Source organism: Hyla sarda, chromosome 7 (assembly GCF_029499605.1).
Source record: "Hyla sarda isolate aHylSar1 chromosome 7, aHylSar1.hap1, whole genome shotgun sequence".
In the NCBI taxonomy this organism is placed as follows: domain Eukaryota; kingdom Metazoa; phylum Chordata; class Amphibia; order Anura; family Hylidae; genus Hyla; species Hyla sarda.
In genome coordinates, this window is record NC_079195.1 from 225,650,483 (window position 1) to 225,671,656 (window position 21,174).

The 21,174-nt window shown below is 44.5% G+C and overlaps 1 protein-coding gene across 5 annotated transcripts in view; it reads right to left on the reverse strand.

The window, feature by feature from the left end:
* The window catches only part of PATJ (PATJ crumbs cell polarity complex component), a 292,499-nt gene that overhangs the window by 237,538 nt on the left and 33,787 nt on the right, over positions 1-21,174 (reverse strand). For all 5 annotated transcript variants that reach the window (XM_056532909.1, XM_056532907.1, XM_056532910.1 and 2 more), the window contains exons 6-9: positions 12,782-12,965; positions 10,798-10,926; positions 4,262-4,486; positions 2,020-2,110 (exon numbers count right to left, since the gene is read on the reverse strand). In XM_056532909.1, coding sequence (XP_056388884.1) covers positions 2,020-2,110; positions 4,262-4,486; positions 10,798-10,926; positions 12,782-12,965 — 629 coding nt within the window. The remainder of the gene's footprint in view (positions 1-2,019; positions 2,111-4,261; positions 4,487-10,797; positions 10,927-12,781; positions 12,966-21,174) is intronic.

Sequence of the window (21,174 nt, forward strand, 5' to 3'; positions counted from 1 at the left end):
CTCCTCCTCATGTAATCTCCTTACTACTGGGGTGACACACTGTAACAAACCTCCTCCTCATTTAATTACCATACTACTGGGATGACACTGTGGTGCTGGCCGGTCAGGTGCTTCAGGTGAGCGGGGGTTTCGGAAGCTAGCTGCCTACCAACTATCTTGCAGAATGCAGAGCAGCGCCTCCATCAAGAGGGCGCTCTAGGCGCCTGCCTATTTTGCCTATAGGCAGAACCGGCCCTGGTCAGAAATGGTATTCTGCAGACCTTGGTTGTAACCAGTCGTTATAGGAGTAACTGTTGCCTATCATCTCGAACCAGTCAGCCCATTCTCCCCTGACCTCAACAAGGCATTATTGTCCACACAACTGTCAATCACCGGATATTTTCTCTCTTTCGGACCATTCCCTGTCAACCCTAGAGATGGTTGTGCCTGAATATCCCAGTAGATCAGCAGTTTGTGAAATACCAACAACCAGGCCACCTCCAAAATCACCTCAATCCGCTTTCCTCCCCATTCTGATGCTCGGTTTGAATTTCAACAAGTTGTCTTGACCACGTCTACATGCCTAAATGCATCGAATTGCTGCCATGTGATTGGCCCATCAGCTGATTAGCTATTGGACGATCGGCTGATTAGTTACTTGGGTTAACAGGCAATTGAACAGGTGTACCTAATAAAGTGGCCAGTGAGTGTACGTCTATATACGGCCATGAGGACAAAGAGGTGGAGGTTGGTTAAAAACATGAGGACAGATGTCGCGTCAGGCAGTGGCGGAGAGTAAGACACACAGGTGGAAAGAATGAAGGACTAGTGAAAACCCTCGTACCTGCCCAAATCTGTGCTCTCCAGTAAACCTCCATGGGGAAAAGGGGAAAAAAATAGAAAAAAAGAATTGATGAACTGAACTGCACTCAGTATTATTAACAGTTACTTTATTCCAGTGTTTCCCAACCAGTGCACCTCCAGCTGCTGCAAAACTACAACTCCCAGCATGCCCAGACAGCCAACGGCTGTCCGGGCATGCTGGGAGTTGTAGTTTTGCAACAGCTGGAGGAACACCAATTGCTTTATTCACTTATTTACTATGGTCATGCAGGTATACAATGCTAGGCAGGAGACCGGTACCGATCGGTGTCCCAGCATTCCCATCTAAACCTGAGTTTTAGCTTCTTGATGGAAACAAGAATGTTCCCATTCACCCACAGCAAGCAGAGATATAGAAAGTGGTGAACTTTTCTATTTTTCCATTCACCCTCAGCAAGCAGAGATATTGAAAGAGGCGAACTTTTCTATTTTCCCATTCACCCACAGCAAGCAGAGATATTGAAAGAGGTGAACTTTTCTATTTTCCCATTCACCCTCAGCAAGCAGAGATATTGAAAGAGGCGAACTTTTCTATTTTCCCATTCACCCACAGCAAGCAGAGATATTGAAAGAGGCGAACTTTTCTATTTTCCCATTCACCCACAGCAAGCAGAGATATTGAAAGAGGCGAACTTTTCTATTTTCCCATCCACCCACAGCAAGCAGAGATATTGAAAGAGGTGAACTTTTCTATTTTCCCATTCACCCACAGCAAGCAGAGATATTGAAAAAGACAAACTTTTCTATTTTCCCATTCACCCACAGCAAGCAGAGATATTGAAAGAGGCAAACTTTTCTATTTTCCCATTCACCCACAGCAAGCAGAGATATTGAAAGAGGCAAACTTTTCATAAAAAAAGAATATTAATGGAGTTGTGCAGGATATGAAAAACATTGCAGCTTTCCTCCATAAAACTGCGCCACACCTTCCCACTGGTTAGGTGTGGTATTGCAAGCTCAGTTTCATTTGCTTTAGTACTTGACTCAACCCACGGCACCATTTTTGGAACAAAGCAGAAATGGTTTTTTTTTTATAAAATCGTATAAACTGCTGGTGACTTTACAGAATTTTGCGGAATTATAGAGAATAAACATCCGCCTCCCGCGGCAATACCGGTAGGATCACTACATAATATACATCAGGGGCATTGATCTCACCTCCGCTGCCCCCGCCGCCCGTGTAGCCCACCACTGTTATTCCGAGGCTTTGACCTTCCTTTTTAGTGAGGGTAATATCGTATACAGAGTCCTGAAAAAATAAATAAATAAAAAAGACAGGTCTTGTAATTAGGAAAGGCCTCCATACTTTTCGACTAATATCTTGACATTCCGTAGCCTTAAAGGGGTACTCCAGGGGGAAAAAAAAATTAAAGGGGTTATCCAGGAAAAAACTATCTATCTATCTATATATCTCAACTGGCTCCAGAAAGTTAAACAGATTTGTAAATTACTTCTATAAAAAAAAAAATCTTAATCCTTTCAGTACTTATGAGCTGCTGAAGTTGAGTTGTTCTTTTCTGTCTAAGTGCTCTCTGATGACACCTGTCTCGGGAACTGTCCAGAGTAGAAGCAAATCCCCATAGCAAACCTCTTCTACTCTGTGCAGTTTACGAGACAGACAGAGGTGTCAGCAGAGAGCACTGTTTCCAGACAGAAAAGAACAACTCAACTTCAGCAGCTGATAATTATTGAAAGGATTAAGAATTTTTAATAGAAGTCATTTACAAATCGGTTTAACTTTCTGGAGCCAGTTGATATATAAAAAATGTTTTTTTCTTTTTCCTGGAATACCCCTTTAAATCAGCTGGTGCCAAAAAGTTATACAGATTTGTAAATTACTTAAAAATGTTAACCCTTCCAATACTAATCAGCTGCTGTATGCTCCACAGGAAGTTGTGTGGTTCTTTCCAGTGTGACCACAGTGCTCTCTGCTGACACCTCTGTCCATGTCAGGAACTGTCCCAGAGCAGGAGAGGTTTGCTATGGGGATTTGCTCCTGCTCTGGACAGTTCCTGACACGGACAGAGGTGGCAGCAAAGAGAACTGTGGTGAGATGGAAAAGAACTACACAACTTCCTCTGGAGCATACAGCAGCTGATAAGTACTGGAAGGATTGAGATTATCGCATACATTGCATACATTGGTGCTGTTCAGACATCTTTAAGGGTCTAGTCACACGTACAGTATTCTGTGCAGATTTGATGCGCAGGATTTTCTGCTGCAGATTTCAATGTAAACTGAACACAGCTCGAAATCCTGCGCATCAAATCTGCGCAGAACACTGTACGTGTGAATAGACCCTAAAGGGGTACTCCAGTGGAAAACATTTTTTTTAAATCAACTGGGTTTAGAAAGTTAAACATATTTGTAAATTACTTCTATTAAAAAACATTAATCCTTCCAGTACTTATCAGCTGCTGTATGCTCCACAGGCAGTTCTTTTCTTTTTGAATTTATTTCCTGTCTGATGACAGTGCTCTCTGCTGCCACCTCTGTCCATGTCAGTAACTGTCCAGAGCTGGAGATGTTTGCTATGGGGATTTGCTCCTGCTATGGACAGTTTCTGACATGGACAGAGGTGTCAGCAGAGAGCACTGTGGTCAGACAGAAAAGAACTGCACAACTTCCTGTGGAGCATACATAAGCTGATTAGTACTGAAGGGGTTAAAATTTTTATATAGAAGTAATTTAAAAAATCTGTTTAAAAGGGGTACTCCGGTGGAAAACTTTTTTTTTAGATCAACTGGTGCCAGAAAATTCGACAGATTTGTAAATTACTTCTATTAAAAAATCCTAATCCTTCCAGTACTTATTAGCTGCTGAATATTACAGAGGAAATTCTTTTCTTTTTGGAACACAGTGCTCTCTACTGACATCTCTGTCCATTTTAGGAATTGTCCAGAGCAGCATATGTTTGCTATGGGGTTTTTCTCCTACTCTGGACAGTTCCTAAAATGGACAGAGGTGTCAGCAGAGAGCACTGTGCTCGTGATGTCAGCAGAGAGCTCTGTGTTCCAAAAAGAATTTCCTCTGTAGTATTCAGCAGCTAATAAGTGCTGGAAGGATTAAGATTTTTTTTAATAGAAGTAATTTACAAATCTGTTGAACTTTCTGCCATTGCACATAATTCATACTTTTGGGGCTGTTCTCACGTCTTTAAACCTCTGGGTATCTACATTTATGTCCATTTGTTATAGTGAAGTAAATGTGGCCAGAATTGTGCACCCTTTAAATACATAATGGAAATAATTTAAAATAGTGATCTTCAATCTCCGGATCTACAGCTGTAGCCAAAATGACAACTCCCAGCATACCCTGACAGTGTGCAGCTTTTATGGCATGCTGGGAGTTGTAGTTCTGCAGCAGGTTGGAGGCCACAGATGTGAAGTGCGGTACTTACGGCAGCGCTGGTCTTGGCATCTCCAGGAGGGAGGGAACCGACCGGTAATGTTGCCGGGGCCGGAGGTTTTACTGGTGGAGTCTTACCCACCGGATCCCTGGCGACCATCATACGAACAGAATTGCCACAATTCTTTAACACCTGAGCGACCTGGTCACTGGCCATTCCTTGGACATTGATGCCTCCGATTTTTAGGATGTGATCCCCGGTCTTTAACCTTCCATCCTGAGAGCACAAGAAAGAGGGAAAATTAATTTCAGGAGGAGATACGGGTGTCAAATCCTCTTGTATAGCAACAGCCCGAATATCTACCCCCCCCCCCCCCCCCCCGCTTTGATAGTTTGTTACAATGTATCAGTGCAGGTAAAGTGCATCAGTCTCGAGTCCAATTGGATACAATTGTAACACAATGGCCCTCATTTACTAACAGGATTCCGACTCTTTTTGTTGGGTTTTGCGCCTAAATTCTGTCGCACGGAACGTGCAGAAAAAAACCTGACAGAATCTGAATCACTCTGAGTGAAGAAGAAAAACATACAAAATGGGCGTGGTTTGAGAAAAGGGGCGTGTTCCCTACATTTCATCCAAAATCGTCTTTTCTGAAAAACCACTCCGAAAATCAGGACAAATAGGAGGACGGGATAGGAGGTTGGGATAGGAGGACAAGATAGGAGGACGTGATATGAGGACGGGATAGGAGGTCGAGATAGGAGGACGGGATAGGAGGTCGAGATAGGAGGACGGGATAGGAGGTCGAGATAGGAGGACGGGATAGGAGGTCGAGATAGGAGGACGGGATAGGAGGACGGGATAGGAGGTCGAGATAGGAGGACGGGATAGGAGGTCAAGATAGGAGGTCGAGATATGAGGAAGGGAAAGGAGGACGGGATAGGAGGACGGGATAGGAGGACGGGATAGGAGGTCGAGATAGGAGGACGGGATAGGAGGACGGGATAGGAGGACGGGATAGGAGGTCGAGATATGAGGAAGGGAAAGGAGGACGGGATAGGAGGACGGGATAGGAGGACGGGATAGGAGGACGGGATAGGAGGACGGGATAGGAGGACGGGATAGGAGGACGGGATAGGAGGACGGGATAGGAGGACGGGATAGGAGGACGAGATTGGAGGTCGAGATAGGATGTCGAGATATGAGGTGGAGGACGGGATAGGAGGTCGAGGACGGGATATGAGGTCGGGACAGGAGGTCGGGATGTGGGGTTGGGATATGACAACAATATATGAGGATGGGATATGAAGTCAAAAGTTTTCTCCTTTGTTTATTTTCCACCCCAACAAGGATTAGGAAGAAACAACCGGGCAACACCGGGTACTCAGCTTATATATATATATATATATATATATATATATTTATATATATACACACACACACACACACACACACATATAGATTCATTTTAATACATCTGTCTATATGTGTGTATACAAAATAAAATAAAATATATATATATTTAGACTATTTTATAAAATTCATTAATATTTCTCTCTATATGAGATATATATATATATATATATATATATAGATATATAGATATATAGATATATAGATATATATATATATATAGAGAGAGAGAGAGAGAGTTATATATTTCTATACATATATATTTTCACAAATTTTAATTTTTTTTATTTTCACGGTTTTTATTTTAAAAATCTGTCGCACTACAACAAAATTTTCATCGCAACAGATTTATGCATGCGCCAGATTTTAATGTGCGACAGTATTAACCCTGCGACAGAAATTACCGTGCAACAGATTTTTTCCCTGTGACTAAAAAGATCGGGAAAAGTGCGACAGATTAGTAAATGCCAAGAGAAAAAAAGATCGGAAAAGTAAAAGTCAACCACAAACCGACACTCCACTCTTAGTAAATCAGGGCCAATGTGTTACAAATTAGGTCTATGCAGTTTTTTTCCACCTCTGGATGGAAGCAAAAAATTTCTTATTCAGTGAAAGCAAGCAGAGATGTTGAAAATTGTGCAAAACAGAAATCCCATGTCTATAAGGGAGTGGCATCTGGTTATAAGTCACAATCATGCAGGGAGGTACAACAGTGAGGGCTGTACACTGGCACCATGTCCCCTTCATACTTTATCAGACACAGCACCATTGATTTTGCACAGGCCAAGTCTGGTATTGCGGCTCCGCCTTCTTCATTCTAGCTGCAATACCGGGCACGGCCACTATCAAACGCATGGAGACGTTCCTGGTTTGACAACAAACACTATGGCCTCTTCAGTCAGATGATTTATGGGGAGGTCAAGAATCCGACCCCTACTAGTCCCATATTAATACCCTATCCCTGGGTTTTTCAAACAGTGTGTCTCCAGCTGCTGCAAAACTACAACTCCCAGCATGCCCGGACAGCCAAAGGCTGTCCGGGCATGCTGGGAGTTGCAGTTTTGCAACAGCTGGAGACATACTGTTTCACATATGATATAGTTTGCACACAACACTCTCATGGCCATAGCTCCCCTTCCCCACACACTGACCTCTGCAGAGCATGCTCACAACACTGTCTTATAAAAACCAATAGGTGATGGCCACAGCTACCCTTCCAGACACTCTAACCTCTGCACAGGTCACAGAGCGTGCCCACAACACTCTCTCACAGAGGTCAATAGGCAATGGCATAGCTCTAGTCCCCTACAGGTTGACCTCTGCACAGGTCACAGAGCATGCCCACAACACTCTCTCATAAAAGTCAATAGGTAATGACCATCACTCTCCTTCCCTACACACTAACCTCTGCAAAGGTCACAGAGCATGCTCACAACACTCTCTCATAAAAGTCAATAGGTAATGACCATCACTCTCCTTCCCTACACACTAACCTCTGCAAAGGTCACAGAGCATGCTCACAACACTCTCTCATAAAAGTCAATAGGTAATGACCATAGCTTCAGTCCCCTACACATTGACCTCTGCAAAGGTCACAGAGCATGCTCACAACACTCTCTCACAGAGGTCAATAGGCAATGGCCATAGTTCTAGTCCCCTACAGGTTGACCTATGCACAGGTCACAGAACATGCCCACAACACACTCTCAAAAAAGTCAATTGGTGAGAGCAGTAACTTCCCTCCTACCCCTCTCCTATACACAGAGCATGTCCACAACACTCTCATACAGAAGTTAGTAGGTGATGGCCAAAGCTCCCCTTCTCCACACACGCACCTCTATACAGGTCAAAGAGCATGCATACAACACACTCTTAGAAGTCAATAAATGAGTACAATAGCCTACCTCTCCCCTACACAGGTCACAGAGCATGACCACAATAGTCTGTAATAAAAGTCAACAGTTGATGACCACAACTTACCTTCTATCTTTGCTGCACAATGACCTTTGCAAAGGTCACAGCGCAAACCTATAAAAATCTCCCACAAAAGTCAATAGGTAATGGCCATAGCTCACCTCCTACCCATCCCTGCACAATGACCTCAGCACAAAGCATGCCCACAAAACCCGCCTGCCCCCGTAATAATGTTCCGAATTTTGAATTAAAAAAAAAAAAGTACTATTACAGGACAAAATCATTAGAAATGAGAGGAATGAAGTGAGTTCTAATGTGATACATTCCCCTTTAAGAAACAGATTAGAGCCGTGCATTTATGGCTCAGAAGTTTCCTTTTCGGTCGGATTTGTCACTCCCAGCTTTATATATGCAGCAGAGCCGACGGGGTCTTTTGCCATTACTAATATGGAAGGAATTCTAGTTAATGAAGACCTTGTAAAACACATAAAATATATTAATGCCCAGATTAGGACCCGGCTTTATTCAGCTCCAGTTTATGTCAAATTAGTTTTTTTTTTTTTTTTACTTTCATGTTTCCCTTTAATTGCCTCCCAATTTTCTGGCGTGGCGGTCAGCGCCGGTTACACGGCTTATTTATCTGCGGCAGTGAATTGATGAGATCTATTTATTTTTGCAATTAACCAGCCATAAACCCCTTTAAATCCCCCAAAGCAGGCCTCTCCATCCCGATAGTATACGGCCGAAGCCACGGCCAATGGATCTTAAATTAAGAAAAGGCAGCGGAGCGAAGGGGAAAATACAGAGCCGGCCGCCACAAGAAACCGGATCAGATTCTGGAAACTCAATAATGCTGCGTTCACATGCTGCAGTTTTTATCAGGATTTTTCTCATAACTACGATAAGATCTGCGGGGACTTCACCAGTGCAAAGTTTACAGATGTGATCAAAATCAGTCGAAATAAGAAAAACTACAATAACCTGTAAATCTCCGGTGAATTATGACAAATTATTGAAGGTTTTAATATCACCCAGTTAGTGATACTCTGCATTCTGAGGGTTTGTTACAACTGTGTCCAGTCTAGACAATGCTCTGTGAGCTGAACTGCATGCACTCCAGACTGATACATTGTACATAGCTAGTCCTGCCCTCAGCTGAGAAGTGATACAATTTTATCCAGTCTAGACAATGCTCTGTGAGCTAAACTGCATGCACACCTGACTGATACATTGTACATAGCTAGTCCTGCCTTCAGCTGAGAAGTGATACAATTGTAGCCAGTCTAGACAATGCTCTGTGAGCTAAACATCCTGGACTCCAGACTGATACATTGTACATAGCTAGTCCTGCCCTCAGCTGAGAAGTGATACAATTTTATCCAGTCTAGACAATGCTCTGTGAGCTAAACTGCATGCACACCTGACTGATACATTGTACATAGCTAGTCCTGCTCTCAGCTGAGAAGTGATACAATTGTATCCAGTCTAGACAATGCTCTGTGAGCTAAACATCCTGGACTCCAGACTGATACATTGTACATAGCTAGTCCTGCTCTCAGCTGAGAAGTGATACAATTGTATCCAGTCTAGACAATGCTCTGTGAGCTAAACTGCATGCACTCCAGACTGATACATTGTACATAGCTAGTCCTGCTCTCAGCTGAGAAGTGATACAATTGTATCTAGTCTAGACAATGCTCTGTGAGCTAAACATCCTGCACTCCAGACTGATACATTGTACATAGCTAGTCCTGCTCTCAGCTAAGAAGTGATACAATTGTATCCAGTCTAGACAATGCTCTGTGAGCTAAACATCCTGGTCTCCAAACTGATACATTGTACATAGCTAGTCCTGCTCTCAGCTGAGAAGTATATACAATTGTATAACCAGTCTCTGACAATGCTCTATAACAGTGGTCTACAACCTGTGGACCTCCAGATGTTGCAAAACTACAACTCCCAGCATGCCCGGACAGCCGTTGGCTGTCCGGGCATGCTGGGAGTTGTAGTTTTGCAACATCTGGAGGTCCACAGGTTGGAGACCACTGTTCTATAAGCTAAGACACTTAAGCTACACAAATCTCTCTTCCGTCCTGATGGTTTGCTACAATGTATCAGTGAAGGTAAAGTGTCAATCAATCTAGAGTCCCGACTCTATCTCACAGAGCATTGCATACACTCGAAACAACTGTAATAAACACTCAGCATGAGTATTCGGAATAGGTTTGTTACAATGTATCAGTGCAGGTAACACAAAACACCCCCTAACAGAAGTCAGTTGGTGACAGTCACAGCTCTCTCCCCTCTCCCTGCACAGTGACCTCTGCAAAGGTCACAGAGCATGCTCAGAAAACTCCCATAGAAGTCAATTTGTGATGGTCACCGCTCACATCCCTATTGACTAACGCAGTGTTTCCCAACCGGGGTGCCTCCAGCTGCTGCAAAACTACAACGCCCAGCATGCCTGGACCCATGCTGGGAGTTGTAGTTTTGCAACAGCCGGAAGCATCGTGATTGGGAAACACTGGACTAACGGAATGGAAACAGCGTTCAGGGTTAGAAAAACATGGCAGCCTTCTTTAAAAAATTGTGTGACACCTGTCCATGTATTGAAATCAATAAAGCTGCAATACCACTTTCAACCTGTATAAAAGGTGTGGCGCTGTTTTAAGAAAAAAACTGCAATTTTTCTAATTCCCCTAAGCAAAAATTTCCAATCCAGTATGACATTGTTCTATATGAAAAGGCTGTTTTCTTTTTTTTTTTAAAGGGGTACTCCAGTGAAAAACATTTTTATTTTTTTTAATTCAACTGGTGCCAGAAAGTTAAAAAGATTTGTAAATTACTTTTATGTCAGGAATTGTCCAGAGCGCAGGAGCAAATCCCCATAGCAAACCTCTCCTGCTCTGGACAGTTCCTGACATGGACAGAGGTGTCAGCAGAGAGCACTGTGGTGAGACTGGAAAAAACTACACAACTTCCTGTGGAACATACAGCAGCTGATAAGTACTGGAAGGATTAAGATTTTTTAATAGAAGTAATTTACAAATCTGTTTAACTTTCTGGCACCAGTTGATTTAAAAAAAAAAAAAATGTTTTCCACCGGAGTTCCCCTTTAAATTAATAAGACATAAAATAATGGAAATTGCAAGAAATGGGAATGATCGATGGGGCAGATCTACTGCGCACATATTGTTTAAATAGAACTAATTATTCTCTGTGCATTAAATATTATGGTAAAATTGGGAAAGATAAATTACCCGATCAGCGAGTCCCCCGGGTAAGATGGTTCTCACGATTACACCGCTGGCTTTGCCGCTGACGATCCCGAACCCTAATCCCGATCCGTCATTAATGAGCTCAATCTCTTCCATGTGGCCCCAGCGTATCTGCAATTGGTAAAAAGAAAAAAAAAACACAGAATAAGATTTTTTTTGTTGAAATGTCTCGTCTGCAACTCCCCCCTCCCCCCCCCCCATGTTAAAATCATGAAGACGCACAGTCCTGCAGCAGGATCATAATAATACAGCACTATTGTAATATACAGAGCCCCAGGCGTCGGAGGAGCGTTCTGGCCCGGGGGCTTCATGCTGGAGACCCCCGCCGCTCCATATGGCTCCCATTAGGATGAACATTAGCAGTTGCCCATTTTATTAATTGCTCATATTTAATATGTACATATACTGTTCATCTAGAGCGCGCTCGCCGCAGCACATTACGCCCCCCTATGCTGATCTGATTAGCCTCACTCTGGTGGGCGCGCTTGGAGTGAGAATGAAGCCATAATCAGCTATAGTACTGGACATAAAAGGGAAAAAAAATCATCATTCATTGAGGCAGTTCTGAACTACCAGATCTACCTAGTGTCTTAGGTTGGGTAGGTAGCAGTAGGTTGGGTAGGTAGCAGTAGGTGGGGTAGGTAGCAGTAGGTTGAGTAGGTAGCAGTAGGTTGGGTAGGTAGCAGTAGGTTGGGTAGGTAGCAGTAGGTTGGGTAGGTAGCAGTAGGTTGGGTAGGTAGCAGTAGGTTGGGTAGGTAGCAGTAGGATGGGTAGGTAGCGGTAGGATGGGTAGGTAGCGGTAGGTTGGGTAGGTAGCGGTAGGTTGGGTAGGTAGCGGTAGGTTGGGTAGGTAGCGGTAGGTTGGGTAGGTAGCGGTAGGTTGTATAGGTTGCGGTAGGTTGTATAGGTTGCGGTAGGTTGGATAGGTAGCGGTAGGTTGGATAGGTAGCGGAAGGTTGGAAAGTCAGCGGTAGGTTGGAAAGTCAGCGGTAGGTTGGAAAGTCAGCGGTAGGTTGGAAAGTCAGCAGTAGGTTGGAAAGTCAGCAGTAGGTTGGAAAGTCAGCAGTAGGTTGGAAAGTCAGCAGTAGGTTGGAAAGTCAGCAGTAGGTTGGAAAGTCAGCAGTAGGTTGGAAAGTCAGCAGTAGGTTGGAAAGTCAGCAGTAGGTTGGAAAGTCAGCAGTAGGTTGGAAAGTCAGCAGTAGGTTGGAAAGTCAGCAGTAGGTTGGGTAGCAGCAGGTTGGGGAGGTAGCAGTAGGTTGGGGAGGTAGCAGTAGGTTGGGGAGGTAGCAGTAGGTTGGGGAGGGAGCAGTAGGTTGGGGAGGGAGCAGTAGGTTGGGGAGGGAGCAGTAGGTTGGGGAGGGAGCAGTAGGTTGGGGAGGTAGCAGTAGGTTGGAGAGGTAGCAGTAGGTTGGAGAGGTAGCAGTAGGTTGGGGAGGTAGCAGTAGGTTGGGTAAGTAGCAGTAGGTTGGGGAGGTAGCAGTAGGTTGGGGAGGTAGCAGTAGGTTGGAGAGGTAGCAGTAGGTTGGAGAGGTAGCAGTAGGTTGGAGAGGTAGCAGTAGGTTGGATAGGTAGCAGTAGTTTGGAAAGTCAGCAGTAGGTTGGATAGGTAGCAGTAGGTTGGGTAGGTAGCAGTAGGTTGGGTAGGTAGCAGTAGGTTGGGTCGTTTCATAAATACTCTGTGCTGCTGTGAAGCCTTCAACTCTTTGCATTTTTCTATTAAGACTTACAATTATATGGTATGCTGGGCATGCTGGGAATTGTAGTTTCGCAACAGCTGAAGCAACCGTAGTACATAGGTACATTGTGTAATACAAAGTGTAGGTCAGTGTTTCCAAACCAGGGTGCCTCAAGCTGTTGAATATCTACCACACACAGCATGCAGGGTGTGGCAGTTTTGCAACGGCTGGAGGCACCCTGGTTGGGAAACACTGACCTATGAGAATACTCCAAAACAATGTGAATATACCTCTTCATGCTGTTGGGGAATCTGGGTCTGGGGAAGGAGCGGAGGTGGCTGTTTAGCGACAACCAAGTGAATGTGACCAGAAGACTGCTGCAGCAGAGATATGGCCTCCTGGTGCGAGACGGTCATGTCCAGCGGAGTGTAATTAATGGCCAGAAGCTGATCGTTCTCCTTAAGACGTCCATCTCTAAAATCAGGGGAAAAAACAAATATACATTACATTACTTATCCTGTACTGATCCTGAGTTATATCCTGTATTATACTCCAGAGCTGTACTCACTATTCTGCTGGTGAGGTCACTGTGTACATTACATTACTTATCCTGTACTGATCCTGAGTTATTTCCTGTATTATACTCCAGAGCTGTACTCACTATTCTGCTGGTGAGGTGACTGTGTACATACATTACTTATCCTGTACTGATCCTGAGTTATATCCTGTATTATACTCCAGAGCTGTACTCACTATTCTGCTGGTGAGGTCACTGTGTACATTACATTACTTATCCTGTACTGATCCTGAGTTATATCCTGTATTATACCCCAGAGCTGTACTCACTATTCTGCTGGTGAGATCACTGTGTACATACATTACATTACTTATCCTGTACTGATCCTGAGTTATATCCTGTATTATACTCCAGAGCTGAACTCACTATTCTGCTGGTGAGGTCACTGTGTACATACATTACATTACTTATCCTGTACTGATCCTGAGTTATATCCTGTATTATACTCCAGAGCTGTACTCACTATTCTGCTGGTGAGGTCACTGTGTACATACATTACATTACTTATCCTGTACTGATCCTGAGTTATATATAAGACAGGAGGCTCGTATCTTGCATTAAATCTTTCTTTTTAATGCCCATAGCAGAATTTTTTTTTTAAAATATTCATAACGTATGTTTCAAAGAAAAACTTTTTGGACTACATCTCCCAGCAGCCCTAGTGATCCTCTTCACCACTCCTAGCCCGATTGGCTCATATATAAAGGGCTGTCTGGAACCACTCTTTCTTTCTGCTCATGGCAGTCAGTTGAGTGATAAGTAGGCTGGGTTCACACTACGGTTTGTAACTACGGTTCCCGTATATGGCTGGGAGGAGGGGTGGGCGGGGCATAATCACGGCACCCGCACTCAGCCGTATTCGGGAACCGTAGTTAATGCATGTCTATAAGCTGACCGGAGTGAACCGGGAAACCGCATACGGCCGAAAAAGCAGCCGACCAGAGGCTGCGGTTCACTCCGGGAACCGTAGTTACAAATCGTAGTGTGAACCCAGCCTTACTGAGATTTGTGTATCTTTAATTCTTTCTGTGTATTCTTTTCTTTAATTCACTTTTCAGTATATCCTTTTAGTCTGTGTATTTAGTTCTTATGTACTGATTTAGTCAGTACTTCTTTCTAGTTCATATTGTATTAGTCTATTAGACTTCGTCAATCTGTACTTTTTTATTCAGTATTTCTTTACTATTATTGGTTATTCTTATGTGAACTCCAAGAACTCTTACACAAACAAGCGGTTCAAGAGGTCGACCCCTTGACTCCCGGGTTTAGAAGCAACCTCTTCTTTGTCAAGAAGAAGGATGGCGGCTACCGTGCCGTAATAAACCTGCGAAATCTAAACCAACACGTGACATACCATCACTTCAAGATGGAAGGCATCCATCTTTTACGCGACCTCCTGTGTCCCGAAGATTGGCTAGTGAAGGTGGACCTAAAAGATGCTTACCTCACCGTGCCAATGCATCAAGCTTCCCAACCTTTCTTATGGTTTCAATGGGGTGACCGTCTGTGGCAATTCACTTGCCTTCCATTCGGTCTATCATCAGCCCCCTGGTGTTTCACAAAATTGATGAAACCCGTGGTGGCAGCTCTCCGGAGCAGAGGAGTGCATCTGATAATTTATCTGGACGACCTACTCATCATGTCCCGCTCCAGAGAACTAGCCAGACTACACTGTCATTGGACAGTATCTCTGTTGGAGGAACTTGGTTTCCTCATAAACCGCAAGAAATCCGTTCTGTCTCCAGCTCAGGAGATGGAGTTCTTGGGGTTTCTGGTGGACACCAGAAGAGCTGTCCTATGTTTACCCAAAGCCAAACTGGCCCTGATTCGCAAAGAAATCAGGGCTGTCTTACGCAAGAGTCAAGTATCTTTGAGGGTGATCGCTCGCATAGTCGGCTTATTGTCGGCTTCCATTCAAGCGATCTTTCCGGCCCCTCTTCATTATCGGGCCCTCCAACGACTCAAGACCCTGCATCTTCGGCAGGGTTTACATTATGCGGACGAAGTAACCCTTTGTCCGAGTTGGTGGAGTTGGTGGCTCCGCCATGCTGTCGAGTGGAACGGCAAGACCATTTTCAACTCCTGCCTGGACGTAATCATAGAGTCAGACGCGAGCAGGCAAGGCTGGGGGGCCCGCTGCCGTCATCAATCCACAGGCGGAATATGGTCAGAAGAAGAGTCTCTTCTCGATATCAACGCTTTGGAACTGTTGGCAGCATTCTTCGCTGTCAGGAGTTTCCTAGCACCGGAGTCCAATTGTTGCGTACTTTTACGCATGGACAATGTGGCGGCGGTTCAATATATCAACCGCCTTGGGGGTTCGAAGTCCAGAGTACTGGCGGACATCGCGTCTGGCTTCTGGCATTTCTGCCTGTCCCGCGACCTTATTCCTATTGCGGAATATATTCCAGGAGTATCCAACTCCGTGGCAGACTGGAACTCCCGTTATTTGGTCGACTCCAGCCACTGGACGCTGGATCGCTCAGTTTTCCTGGCACTGCGAGATCTCTGGAGTCCGTTACACACAGATCTTTTTGCATCTCGCCTCAACCACCAGTTACCTCGGTTCTACAGTGGGAGGCCGGATCCGGAGGCGTCGGCGGTAGACGCTTTCTGTCGACGGTGTCTGGAAGGGATGCACTATGCATTCCCTCCCTTCCCGGTGATCACCAGAGTCCTTCTCCAGATAATAACTCAGAGGGCGACGATAGTGTTTATCACCCCTTGGTGGCCGACTCAGCCGTGGTTTCCCCTGCTTCTGGGGATGACGATAGATTTTCCCAGGCTATTACCAGCCCTGAACCACATATTAACGAATCCGTGCAGGGGTCTCCACCCCCTAGTATTGGAGGGCAACCTACCTCTCCTTGCTTGGTTGGTTTCGGGGTGCCGGAGTAAGGTAATGACCTTTCTAGATCAGCTAGAGACCTCCTCGCCCTGGCCTGGGCCCCAGGGACTAGATCGGCATATCGATCTGCCTGGGGACTCTGGGTTCATTGGTGTGATCAACGGGAAATTAATCCCGTTCAGGCACCTGTACAGGCAGTGGATAATTATTTAGCTGACTCGTTCGATTCAGGAAAATCCTATAGCTCTATAAATGTTTATAGATCTGCTATCTCAGCTTACCACTATCCTGTAGACTCTTTACCAGTGGCCAAGCATCCTCTGGTGTGCAGACTTCTGCGCGGTATCAAATTTAAAACTCCCTCCTCGGCCTAAATATCAAGCTACGTGGGATGTTTCCCGCGTACTGGATATGTTTTCTTCATGGGAAGACAATAATGATCTTTCTTTGAAGATTCTTTCCATAAAATTGACCGTCCTCTTATGTCTGGTCTCTATAAAGAGAGTATCGGATGTTAGAGCTCTGGATATCACTCGGTGTCAATTTTCGCCTGGTGGTGTCCAGTTTTCGGTTGTACGCAGGACCAAGACGGGTCTCCAGTCCGTCTTTTATCCATATTTTCCGGCGCATCCCAGGCTTTGAGTTGTCCGCTGTCTCCAAGAATATGAGACCCGAACAGCACCTCTCCGTTCTCCTAGCCATAATCAATTGCTTATTTCTTATGTCCAACCTCACCTTCCTGTCACACCGGCTTCCCTAGCCCGATGGGTGCGTTTGGCCATGGAAATGGAAGGGATTGATTTTTCCCTGTTTGGCGCTCACTCTTCCAGAGGGGCTATGGCTACTTAAGTGGTGATGTCTGGTGGCTCTCTGTCAGATTTTCTTAGGGCGGCTTATTAGTTGTCTCAGACGACGTTCCGTCATTTTTACTTCCGTCCGGAAGAACATGTCTCCATGTCCGTGTTGTAAATACCTTATATATCTTATTTTGATGTGTATGTTATTGTTCAGCTTTGAACTTGCAAAATATGAGCCTCCTGTCTGATATATAAGAAGTTCCAGTACTTCAAGATAGTACCTGCCGTGCTGAAAGCCGGATAAAGAAAGAGGAGGAGTGGTTCCAGATAGCCCTTTATATATGAGCCAGTCGGGCTAGGAGTGGTGAAGAGGATCACAAGGGCTGCTGGGAGATGTAGTCCAAAAAGTTTTTCTTTGAAATATACGTTATGAATGTTTTTTTTTTTAACTTTCTGCTATGGGCATTAAAAAGAAAGATTTAATGCAAGATACGAGCCTCCTGTCTGATATAACACTAATATTTTACGTCACAAGCTAGGAAAATCTCGATTTATATCCTATATACTCCAGAGCTGTACTCACTATTCTGCTGGTGGGGTCACTGTGTACATACATTACATTACTTATCCTGTACTGATCGTGAGTTATATCGTGTATTATACTCCAGAGCTGTACTCACTATTCTGCTGGTGAGGTCACTGTGTACATACATTACTTATCCTGTACTGATCCTGAGTTATATCCTGTATTATACTCCAGAACTGTACTCACTATTCTGCTGGTGAGGTCACTGTGTACATACATTACATTACTTATCCTGTACTGATCCTGAGCTATATCCTGTAGATCTTTTATTAGAAAAATATAAATCATAACAAAAACACAAAACCAGCACAACTTGGCCATAACTGAAAACAGCAACATGAAATAACATAAACCAAAACTTTACATTTAAAATAAAAGAACATAAATCCTGCCTAACCGGCCAGCCCAGTTTTCCTAACAAAAAGAAAAACACACCTTACATAACCAAATATCTAACAACACACTCACATGCATACTCAACTTACATAACCAAAAAAGAAACATAAAAATAGCACTATTTAGCTGTAACTCAAAAACACCCAGACTTGGGAAAAACACACACTACAAAACACACAGAAAACACAACAAGCACTCCCACTACACACCACCACCCCTTTTTTTTTATGTTTTATTTTTTATTTATTTTTTTTTATTTTTTGTAAACTATTTTTTTTTATTTTATTTTTTATTTTTTTTATAATAACACTAATAATAATAATAATAATAATAATACTATGCCACACACATGCATCACAGATCCATAACTTTACAAAGGCATAAAGATAAATTAATCTACAACTCAAAAAACACCCAAACTTGGGAAAAATCACATATTACAAACCGAAAACACTCCCACTGCACACCAAATGTTATATATATATATATATATATATATATATATATACACACACACACACACTTTTTTTTCCCCCTTCCACACACACATATATACATTAGTTTTCTATGTTATCCCACAAGACCTAAACCACAACTGGATACAAAAATTACTACAAAAATAACATCTGGTTCGACTGCCATATCTATCTCTACTATAAACACAATATAAACAATATATAATTCACAAATCAAGATTTAAAAAAAAAAAAAAAAAAAAAAAAAAAAAACATTTATATATATATTTTTATAATAATTACATGTAATGTACACAATTTATACATATAAACTATATACACTATATACACACCTATTATTATACAGGAAACACTCCTAAATATACAATAAAACATCCTACTCTAAACTATCCCTTCACCCACACCACCCGCCCTTCTGTACATGGGTCAGAGTCCACAGTTCTCAATGTCCAGCCACGACTGACCGATGCCAGGTCCGCCAAAAGAAAACCACCACCCACCAAATACACCCACCCAACCTAGAACTCCTCCCAACCAACTTAACCATAACCAACTTTATAACATACATAAACAATATAACCCACACTAGGCCCAAGTTCGGTGCCTGTAAGCCCTTCATAACCTAAACATCGGAAAACAAAACAAAAAGCTATGGTACACATGCATTAGCCCACCACCAGGAAGAAGGATGGCAATCCTGATACATACAAAAATTTACATACTTTCCCTAACACCTCCCTACCTCTCACCCTACCATTATCCCTAAAATAGAAACTGACCCTACTATCACCCTAACCCTGTCCCCTTACATCACTGTCCCTAACCAAAACAAGGGTACTCTACCCAGAAGGTCTAGTACCTAGGGCACATCAAAAGAAAACCCTCTCCATAGGAGAGAAGCCCTACTGGTACCAAGACTGCCATACTCCAAAGACCTGATCTTCCCGAGGTCACCTGTGATATTCCTACAGACCTCCACCTCGGAGAGGACTTTACGCTGCGTAGACACTAAACACCGTGCGTTCCACGTGTGGTACCTAATCACTAAGCTAACTAAGAATAAAGTGCCCCGGTCTCGACCACCCAGGTTCCTGAATGCCCCATAAGCCCACTCCGGGTAGGTAAGGCCGGCAAGTTGACTCCAGCCAATGGAAGCGCCCACCCTGTTGTAAACCCCTATATTAAAGGGACAATGAAGGAGGAAATGGTCCATGCTTTCCAGCGTGTCCACACACTCTTCTCGGGGACAGTCCCGGTCATCAGATCTCCTACACTTCAAATTGTCCCTCACATATAGCTTCCCCTGAAAGCAGCGCCAGGCCAAGTCCCAAAACTTCTGGGGGATCCTTTTCATGTTTAAAAGAAACAACCCCACCCTCAGATCCTGACCTGGGCAGTCCCTGAGCGCCAGAGGCTTCTGGAAGTGGGTCAACAGAACCCGTTTGTCAAGGAACTGCCTTGACTGGGTCCTGATCTCCCACACTCCCAGACCCCACCGACGTATCGCCTTCAGAGTCGGGGTAGCATAAGCCGGAAGATATCCATGGGGCGTACGGAGGTCCTTCACTTGCCCTCCTGTCTCCCATTCCTGGAAGAAAGGCCGAAACCATTCCCTGCAGGAGAGTACCCACGGAAAAGCCCTCTCTGACCAGAGGTTTGAGATGTTGGCTTCCAAGAAGGTGTTTGTTAAGAACACCACAGGGTTTACCATAGATAAACCCCCTAGTCTCCTCGTGCGGTACGTAACCTCCCTCTTGACTAGGTTCATCCTGTTCCCCCATAACAGTTGGAAAAACAGGCTGTAGACCCTAGTGTAGTAAGCCTCTGGCAAGATACATACGCTGCCCAGGTAGATAAACAAGGGGAGCAGGTACGATTTGATCAGGTGTACCCTTTCCCTGAGGATCATAGACCAACCCTTCCACTGGTTCACCTTCTGAGTGGCATCCTGGAGCTTACCATCCCAGTTTTTGGTGGGATAATCATCCTGGCCGAATGTGATGCCCAAAACTTTTGCTGATTTTTGGGGCCCCGGAAGGGTGTCCGGGAGATCAAATGTGGGATCCCCCCCTCCCAGCCAGAGACTTTCACACTTATCCCGGTTGATCTTAGACCCGGAAGCCTCCGAGTAGCGGTCCACCTCTGACATCACCACATCGACCTCCCCCCTCGAGGAGACGAAAATGGTGACATCATCAGCGTACGCCACCACTCTCTGGGCGACATCCGGCTCCGCCAGACTCATCCCGACTCCCGCCAACGGTCCACAATCTACCCTCCGGACGAAGGGATCGATTGCGAACACGTATAACAGCGGGCTCAAAGGACAACCCTGACGGACTCCGGACCCAACCTCAAAAGAGCGGCCAGACCAACCGTTCACCAGCGGGAAACTCTCTGCCCCTGCATACAAGATCTTGAGCCAATTAACAAAAGTACTCGGTAAGCCATATCTTAGAAGGACGGACCAGAGGTAGTCATGGTTCACCCGATCAAATGCTTTTGCCTGATCCAAGGACAGTAAGTACCCCTTCCAGAGACCTGCACTGCTCCGCTCCACTGCCTCCCTGACACTGAGGACAGCACTTAACGTGCTTCGGCCTGGAACAGAGCAGTGCTGGGCCCCCGAAAGGAGTCGGGGTGCAAAATCCACCAACCGATTAAACAGTATCTTGGCCAGAAGCTTCCTGTCCGTATTGAGAAGAGCTATGGGCCTCCAATTCTCAATACGGCTGGGATCTTTACCCTTTGATAGAAGAATCAGGGCTGACCTCCTCATTGACTTCGGCAGAGTGCCCGAGGAGAGACACTCATTGAATACCACAGTCAAGAGGGGAGCTAAAGACTCCTTAAAGGTCTTGTACCACTCGGATGTTAAGCCATCCGGACCTGGCGACTTCTTGGGGGCAAGCCCCTCGATCGCCAGTCTCACTTCCTCTTCCTTAATCTCTTCTGCCAAAACGCCAAGAGAGGGGTCTACCCCTGGCTCAGGAATGGTTTCAG